We start from the raw sequence: 9,689 nt of genomic DNA, 5'->3' as shown, positions 1-9,689 counted from the left end.
GACAGATTGGGTGTAGTTATAGGTAGACAAAAGTATTTTCTCTGACTGGCAAGCATGACTTCTTCAAGATTTCAGGTTTTCTTGTAGCCACCTTCCTCCCTTGAACAAGTGATAGTTTAACTGCTGGCATAAAGCATCAGTATCAAAGGAAGCCAGTGGTACTATGAAGTGTCGCTGAATGAGAAATTAATCTGTGTCTGCAGAGACCTATTCTGCATGCCCAAGGTGTTGTGATAAAACACATTTCAGAAACGTTTCTTCTGAAAGGGAAGATATTTTTTATATATGAAACACGTGTTATATGTGAAGTGTTTTGATAAGACAACTGAAAGCTTAGTCCCCTGAAAGCTTAGTTTATTGACTTGCTGTGTGGTACTTGCTGCGTGAGAACAAATTACAGAGCTATTTTTCAAGTTGTATTAATATCCTGGAGACATCCTGAAAAATAAGGGGGACTCTTGAAGTCACAGGGAAAATGATGCAGTTAGCATGAGTTAGTACTTCTCTGCAGCGCGAGCAGAAGTCCTGCAGGACCATGCCCACATGTCACAGCTATCGGTTCTCTCCTGCTGTTGTTCACCTGCCTGGGGTTCTTTCTCAGGGTGAGCAGAGTTACACTGGGTGAAGACTGTGCAAACAACTATGGTTGAGGCCAGCCATTTAATATCAAATACCCAGATTTCCTTCCACTTTTTATGGGCTTGTTGACGCTTTGCATGCCCACCCATATTTTGGTGACAGTCACAGTGTGCAGCCTCTGTAGGTTAGATGCAGCACTCGCTTCTAGCTATAGAGCTGGAGAGAGATGGCCCACACTGCTAAAAGTATCAGCAATGCACAAATTCATTCTTATATTCCTCAATCTCCATCTAAATTGCAGTTATTAATAGTACTTCTGTGATATGCAGTTAACACAAGAAACTGTTAATTTCAGTTTTATATCTGTTAATAAACTGTAACAGCCCAGACAATCTACAACATATATAATAAGTCCTAGAATTCAGTATAATTACAGAACAGTAAAATATAATAAATGCATAATGTTGTGAGGGTTGTTTTTTTTTTTTTTTTTAAACTCCTGATGTGTTTTCTTCTTCCTCCTCCTCAGTAATAGGTTCACAGATAAAATAGTTGAGACCTCATCTGTCGGGAAGTAGGTGAACTTGCATGTGTTCAGCTGATGCTTGTGTTTCTACTACAATATTTCCAATGATGACTTTCATTTCAGACACCGAGGGACATGGTGTCAAGGAGAATCTGTTGCTTTGAGTAATTCAAAGCAGTCACTCTGTAACACAAAAATGTCAGTAGTATTATTCATGATTCTTGTGGGAGTGTGAACAAGTTGAGGGTTCCTTTGTACAAAGATTATGTTCTTGCAGATACTGTGTTAGGATATATGCAATTAAAACCACAACTAAGTTATATCTGGAAGGAAGACGCCTCGATGCTTTATTTTTATGTATGTGGGAAATATTTTCTCTTAGTTTTGACTGGATAATTAAGTGCATATAGTGAAGTAAAAAGAAGCAGAGAAAGAAGGAAACCTAGTCGAATGCCACAGGCAACAGAGTATGTAAGGAATGTCCCAGTGTCCCCATTTAAACTTTGTATTGAAAAAAAAAAAAAAAAAAAAAGGCAAAACATGTGATACAAGTGGAAACAGCAGAGCTTCCAGAACCTCAGAGCCTGAATATCCTCTTGCAACAGCTCTGAAGCAGGACTTTTCTGCAATCGTAGAGCAGTGAATAACACCTGACTTCTACCACACGGAAAGCCAGCCAGGCCCTCTGCTTCCTTTCAGCTTGGAGGATGTGGCATTCTGGAGTCAAAGCATCATCCAGGCAAAGGCGTGAAGAGAAGTTAATCTGGGAAACAGCCTAAGAATGAGGATCAAAAGCTTTTCTTAGAAGAGGGATATTATCCATGCAGTCTTCACCTGCCTGTCAAATTAAAAGGAACATGTGGGCCAGTCCTGCAGCTTTCCCGAGCCTGTGCACGTAGCCACATCAATAAGGACCTGCACCGTGTGAAGGTCAGTGCAAGCACCATGCATCGCCCTCACCCTGCTCGCACTTGCACAGGGGACCTGCCATGGGACACGTGATGTATTGCCTTGTGTGGCTCCGGGCCCAGGGGCAAAGCCCTGTCTGAGGGAGTGACATGAGATTTGTCAACAAGATAGGACGCTCAGCGAGTGCTTGTGGCGTGTTTTCTTACTTCTCTTGCTCAGAAACACAAGCAGCCTGCAGACTCTGCTATGAGACCAACTCTTTCAGCCACATGGGTTAACAAATCACATTCACATGTAATATTTTTTTGTATTTATTTCTTTAAGTAATTAACAAGGTGGGTTTTTCTGCAGGAGGTGCAAGTGTTTAGCACAGGTGCAGATCTGACCCCCTGAGAAGTGCAGGTGACCTGCATTTACAGTAAACACGGTAAAGAAGCCTGGCAGCAAAGAATAGTGCATTTGATGACAGAACTGAAACCTAACCCTGCCTTTTGAATGTGGCCGGATTTCTGGCAGGGTCACAGAGAGCTGTGAAAAGTTTTGTTACCTGAGAGCCCCAAGAGGCATGCTGCTATTTCCCTACGTGCTGCTGCAAAGATCCTAGACTGGGGAAGGTCTTTGCTTGTGCTGCATATGACAGAGAACAGCATTTTCAATAGAATAATGACACACATCAAATGTCCTTTTCCTACTTCAGGTATTTGCTTAGAGGCCAACATCTTCTTTGCTTTAGGAAGACTGAAAGTCCTTGCCTACCTTAGTGCTACAGTGAATGCAATATTTTCATTTAAGAATTCTGTTCTGAAAACACTTCTGCTAGACACCTCTCTGACAGCAAAATTTGTAGTGCAAGTGATGTTGAAAAACAAATGCCATTCAAGAGTCTCCACAGATATTTAAGAGGCAGAAAGGGGTCTTGATTATTTGATCTGAAATGAGTTGTACATACCACGGGGTGTTCCCCACTAATTCTGGCCCCACACCCATCCCTTCCATCTAAACAATGGCAGACATTTTAGAAAGACGTTTAGTTGTGACTGGATAAGATCTCAACTTCTCATAAAATGCATTAGCTAACCATTAGGTAATGCTATGAAACCTTCAGCTTGAGTTATTGTCTCTTGCTAGTCAATGTTGGTGACAGAGGTGAAAGTAGATGGATACTTGCCCGGGATTTTGAGCCATTTTGGTGCTGATCCTGCCCCTGGCATAAATCAGAGTAGACGATTGTTCTCATTTACGTCTGTTTGGAACAGTCTCCATATACGTTCATCATACTTTGAAGATTACAATCTGGATTGCTCCTGCAGCATTGTTTTTTAAAGCTGCAGAACAGGCCAGCAGGTTTACAGAAGCTGACTTGAAAACGCACGCTGACATCATTGCTGCAGGTTTCTGACTCAGCAGAGACATAGATGTGTTTCTCAGAGGGGAGGATGTTGTTTCAGTTACTCACGCTTCAGAGACTGTTTGGCATGAAAGACTGAGCAGGGCGGAAACTTTCACTTTGAGCAAAAGAACAGTTTTAACAGAGCCTGCATGCCTGTACCTTTTCACGTACGTCCCTTCCCACAGCACTCCCAGACAAAATGTTCAACTCACCAAACTGATGGTGGCAAAAGAAAAAAAAAAAAAAGAAAAGAAATTCGCCGCCAAAAGTCCTTTTCTTCTTTCTACCTCCACTTCTTAGCAAGCTGCAGGAAAACTGGTGGATGCAGCAAGGATCTGGCACAACTGAGAGGGATTTTCAGCTCCCCAGTTAAAGCATTTTGTAGGGTCCCACTAGTAAGCCCCTATCTAGGTGAACATCTAGTAACGGCTACGCTGGGGCAGCCAGTCGGGGCATAATCTCTGTGTCTGATCATCTGAGGCAGGTGCTTATAGTGCTGACCAGAACAGCTCTGCAACGAGTAGAAACAGGCACAATGTTGCATATTTTTTGAAAATGCTCATTTTCAATTTGTGAAACTCATACTTCTTAAAAAGGCCTCTGTTCAGGTGAAGAAAGCAGTTTTCCTCTTGTGCTTGCACATATGCATTCTTGATCTGACATGACTTGCAACCACAAGAGAGCACTCTTTCCTTTGAAGATTTCTCAGCTTCTCCAGAAAGCTAGAGACGTGCCGTATAAGTTTTGCAAACTGCTCGTGAGCTGTTTCAGTTAGACCAGAGCAGCCGAAACAACAAAGCTTGCAGTTGTCTTTTGGATTTCATTGTGAAAAGCCTTTGGGTAGTTTTCAGATGACAGAAGATCCTTGGTTCCTGAAAAGGAGGAGTTCTGCCAAAACTTTGAAGATCCCTGTAAACTTTGCAAATTACCCAGCTTTTGGAGACAATTATATCAAACGATATTGTGGATTACAATACATGAGAAGTGTTTAGAGCCTGGAAGATTATTTATGTTTGGCGTTAACTCGTATGGTCATAATTTCAAGCAGGGAGAAAAGGAATACACAGGAACCCTCTTATTATCTTTTGAAATATGAAGATCAGAGGAAAAGAAGGGTTTAATGTGTGGAATGATGGTCCTCGATACCTGTCTGTAAATTAGCTGGCATCCTGCATCTATAAAAACATCAAGCCTTAGAGCTGATTACCAAGCACAGAGTGGACCTCATGAGCTGTTCGCAGTGCTTTGAGATCTGAGTTTTTACACACCGCAGGAGGAATCTGCAGCCTGCGGGGCAGAGTACCTACACAAATGTTTCCTCCTCGTTTGGATTGATACAAGATTTGGAAGCCAAATTCAGGAGCTGACATTGCACTGGTGAGAAAAGACGGAGCATGGACAGCGGTAAAGAGGATGATGGACTGTTGAACAGGATTGCATTTCCAGGAGCGATGTCCCTGGCTAGCAGCCATGTGCATCCCCACGGGGTCCCCCTGAGAGAGCCCTTCGGGGTTCCCTTCCACCTGGACCCATCTTACTGGGAGCAAGCCTACGGTGGGCACGCAGGTCGCATCTCCTACATCCCGTTCCCTGGCTACGTGGGCGTCTATGACTATTCCTTTGAGCCTGCCTTCATTCGAAAGAGGAACGAGAGGGAGAGGCAGCGGGTGCGCTGCGTGAACGAGGGCTACACGCGCCTGAGGGAGCACCTGCCCAAAGAATTTGCTGACAAGCGCCTCAGCAAAGTGGAGACCCTGCGAGCTGCAATAAGCTACATCAAGCACCTGCAGAGCTTGCTGGACTGCCATCCCCTAGGGTCTAACAGTAAGGAAACGCTCTCCGCCAAGGAGCTCCCTGATGGTCCCAGTCCTGGTCCCCTGCGGGAGTGCAACAGTGATGGAGAGTCTAAAACCTCCTCAGCTTCATCCCCCTACAGTGAATTTGAGGAGGCGGGCAGCTAGGAAATGGCCCCCTGGAGACAGAAGCCTTCAAGATCAGCTGAAAACCAAAACTAAAACCCCAGGGATTTTTCTACAGATTAAAATGAGTACCAGGAAAAGGGAAAACAGCTAGGAAAAAAAGATAAAGGTATTTTCAATCTGTCAAAGAACTTTAAATGTTGTCTGCACAAAACTTAAAGATGATTCTTAAGCAAATAGATATTGCTTAGGTTGTTTCAGCTGTGTTACTAAACTTTGGCTTGTTAAAACCAAAGCAACTTTTGCCTTCTACTTTTCATTCAGCTTTTATTCTGTTTGCCTGTTTTCTTTTGCCCTTCACTCGAGGAGACAGCAAAACCAGATAAATCCATTTCAGGAAACTCCCCTCCGCTTTATCCCGCTTCCTCCTTTAAGTTTTATTGTCTGTTTTTCCTGAGTGCTAACCTGAGACATACCGGGTTACAAACATTTGGACTGGGAAAGGTAAGATCTAGATAACATATCTTTCCCTACATTTTTTTAGAAAACCCACAGAAATACTCCTATTTCTGAAAAGACAGTGTTTTTATAAATAAGCCTACATTTGTGAATTAATTTCTTTTATGGCTTCTTCTAAAGTGAAAGAAGCAACTCATGCATCGGACTCTGGCTATTTGGTGATTATCCAAAGGATAATTTTCAGGAAAAGAAAGTTGGACCCTTTCACTGGAATCCATTCTGGGAAGTGGTAGACAGAGATTTGTAAAACTGCACCTATAAAAGCAAAGCTCCATTCGTGATACAGAAAAATGTTGCCAGTCTGTTTCTTTATTTTCTGAAAACTGAGTTGTACACAAACTAGTCCTGACTGTGTCTTTTTGACAGGTCAGAAATTATATGCTTACAAACGTGTTCCTGTAGAGGTTAAGTCCTGAAAGGTACAGAAATGTACATTAAATTAATGTACGGAAAGGGTAACATTAAATATATCAGTTTATATCTGCATGAAAATGTAGGTATTTCTCCTTTTGATCAGAATGTTGCATTACTTTTTCAAAGAATATACCTTTTCAAACTGATATCTCAAAATGTATGAAATACTTATAATTTGAACAATGTCTGCTTAAAATGAGAACTTTTCTCCAAATTGATCAAAAAATCTTTGTTTTTCTAAGGCCAGATTTAATTAACATTTATCTATGTGCTTAAATCCGATTCTGAATTTGGGGTAAACTCCTTCTTACATTTTGCACAAACTTTTCAAACATCTGCTTTTTTTGGCCTCATGTTGGTGAGATGGTTTTGTATCTTTTTGTCTTTCCTTCACATATGCTGACTGACCAGCTGAAAAAAATACTTGTGTATAAATGAGAACACATACTGACTAAATACCTCAATTTTATGTGTCCATAAATTTCATTTAAATAATAAAAAAAAAAAAAAAGGAATATATTCTGGCTGTGGTTTAGTGGTGTTTGTTTGTCTGTTTTTTTGTTTTGGTTTGGTTTTGTTTTCACTTTCAGTGGGTAATGAATGGGACATCACTGCTTGCAGGAACAACGAATGTTCAGTAAAGAATAAAGAAAATGGATAGGAAGTGCAGACAAAGTACTACCTATGAAACTAAATTTTTAACCTAGATTTTTAAACCTAGATAGGGAGGTGGTTTGTGCTGTTGGCATCTAATCAAAATTATTAGGTATAAAAATAATGTGCTGATTTCTAGCATACTGCTATGAACATTTGCGCACTATTATCTATTGAGTGCCTGCTTTCATGTACCTGCAGTGGAGTTACTTGGGTCTAGCTATTGCTAGAGCTTTGATCCCAATTATTTCTTCTTAATTCACAGCCAATAATTTTGAAAAACACTTAGGCAAACCACACACAATTCAGAAACTGAAAGAGCCTAAGTGAGCAAGTGGCTCAGATCATTCACTCAGCCTGACCATACTGAAGTGGCACTGTTAAAAATGTCAGTGGCAGTCACAAACTTTGTCCTTTATTCTTTGGGTGGTAGACAGGTTCCTTTTCTAAAGACTATTTAGTTTTTTTGTAAGAACTGTTACTTTTGCAGGTCTGTTTCCCAGACCCAAAGAGTTTAAGCACAGTTACCTGGACAGTTCTCGCTAAGGCTCTGGAGCTGAAGCACTAATTTTGGGGTGCATAAGCGTTTGTATTTGTTATCCAAGAAAGGGGAGAAGTGTAAGGTAGTGGTAGGTATGTCTGATCAGGTTCTACTATTTTTATAGGTTTTCTTCTTCCCTTTGTGGCCTCTGAGAAGAGATTCAAACTCTCTCTCTGCCTTAGTTTTGAGATTTCTGGAAATATGATAACCAGTGGTAACTATCAGCAAGCCTGAATTGCATTTCTCCCTCTAAACACAGATTAAATCTCTGTTATCTGTGAAAAAATATATGCTTCCTCAGAGTACCTGAGTCAAATTCTGTGAAACACATAGTTGTTTGTAAAGCACTTCGAAGATGAAAAGCACTTAACATACATATGTATAATGACAGTAAGTAACCGAATCAAACTAAACCAGTAAAAATAAAAACGACCAGAATGCCTGTTACTTTCCAGGCAGGAAACATCAGATAACTCTCCAAATAAATTTTTCGGTCAGATGCTTATCACGGAGGTTTGACCTCTGCGTTGACATATCCAAGAGCCATAATCCTGTGTTTCCAAATCCCAGAGGGAGAGTAGGGCATGCTGCCTTCTCAGTGATCAGCTAGTCCAGCTGGACAGAGAAGCAGGCTGAGCCATGGCTCTGCCCCTTTTAGCTTCACCTCATGTGGGATGTGCCTCAAGGGGAGTCTAACCGATGGGGGAGAATCTCGACTGTGGGCCTGTGCTTCACCATCGCTGCTGTAGGGTGACCCTTCCCATGTGAGGTGCAGGCTGATCTGCTGCATGTCTAGATGGGGCTGGTTTATTTCTTGTATATCCTTAATATTCTGCAGTCAGAACCAAGCCTGGATTTTGTGAAATAATGTTTTGGGAAAGACCCCCGGGCCTCACGTCAAGAAGACTGGTTAAAAAGTCTATATATTAATAATAATATGTTTATATGCACATTTCAGATTTTACATTTTACTCTTTAACAGCTCTGGAGATGTCCTTAATGTACCTCCTGACCCAACCTCAATGCTGAAGCTGCAAAAACTAGATTATCACAGGTAGCTTAATTTAATTTTAAAGGAAAATGAGTTTCTGGATGAAAATGAAGTTCTTTCTGTGCAAAAAATCTGTGACAGGTTGAACCACTCCTAGGGAGGTTGTACATTTCCTTTCTCCCGGTTCCTGCTGGCATGCAAACTTCTTGCACACTTCTAGCACAGGGAAGTAGAAGAAAGCTAAAGATTTCCCAAATATGGATCAGCGCTTCCTACGTGTCAACAAAGGTTTCAAGTGAATGCTACATTTCAAAAGCTTCTTAAGCTGTTTCTGTCTAGACAAAGGTTTTCTTCAAAGCTTCTAAAGTGTATCATTATGAGACTTTGAAAGCAGACAATGATCCAACTTGTCACCCTGAGAGTTAAAGTTTTAATAAAAATGGTGACCAGAAGGATTCTCTCCATGTGGTGCAGTCACTATTTACAAGAGAGGTGAACACTGATATCCCTAGGCAACCATGCTGCAGCTTTATCAAACTCCTGCACATGAAATACAGACACTTTAATCTTTCCATCAAATGTGAAAAAAAAAAAAAAAATGCATCTGTCATCTTCCCTCTTCTGCCATTAAATTACAAATCCATTTGCTCCTTGATCCTATCAGCATTTTAAAGATGTGTAATCCTGGCCATGGGATTGCTTTTAATCCTCTAATAGCTATTTAGCTGATTTCTTTGTAAAAGCCTGTCCGCACTCCTTTCATGTTATATTACCCAGTGTCAATAACGTGGCCAAAGAAAACCAGAAGGCACTGCAGAGAAGTCATGTTCAGACAGTAAAGCAATCAGGGTCAATTTATCCCACCGGAATAAATGAACGAGGAACAGCCACACAAAAATAAAGAATCTTTGAAAACATTTGCCACCAGCACACTTGGAAGTAGGCAAAAAAAAATTAAAAAAAATTAAAAAAGGTCTGAAACATTTCAAGTGGTACCAACAGGAGAGCCCTGCTGGGGTTGGATGAGGTCAATCCCTATAGCTGCAAAAGGTTTCAAGTCAGTCTCTGCAAAATAGAGTCTAAGCTCATATAACCTCAGCCCATACCTCGTCAGTAGTAACCCTCAGCATGCAGGTAAACAGCTGCAAAGTAAGAGAGAAATTTGTTCTAGATAAATGGGAAGCAGCAAAGTCCTAAGAGAGTAGCCATACCCAGCCGTACTCTCATGCAAGGCTGTCCAGCTGTAG

General features: G+C 41.2%; 1 protein-coding gene across 1 annotated transcript; it reads left to right on the top strand.

Moving 5' to 3' along the window:
- Positions 1-3,731: 3,731 nt before the first annotated feature.
- ASCL4 (achaete-scute family bHLH transcription factor 4) lies at positions 3,732-6,740 on the top strand. The gene has a single exon (XM_040559702.1). It carries the CDS (start codon positions 4,799-4,801, stop codon positions 5,363-5,365), a length of 567 nt encoding a protein of 188 aa, XP_040415636.1. The 5' UTR covers positions 3,732-4,798; the 3' UTR covers positions 5,366-6,740.
- Positions 6,741-9,689: the final 2,949 nt, after the last annotated feature.

Source organism: Cygnus olor, chromosome 1 (assembly GCF_009769625.2).
Source record: "Cygnus olor isolate bCygOlo1 chromosome 1, bCygOlo1.pri.v2, whole genome shotgun sequence".
Taxonomy (NCBI): Eukaryota; Metazoa; Chordata; class Aves; order Anseriformes; family Anatidae; genus Cygnus; species Cygnus olor.
Note: the sequence above shows the minus strand (reverse complement) of the source record. Positions and strands in the feature narration are given on the sequence as shown.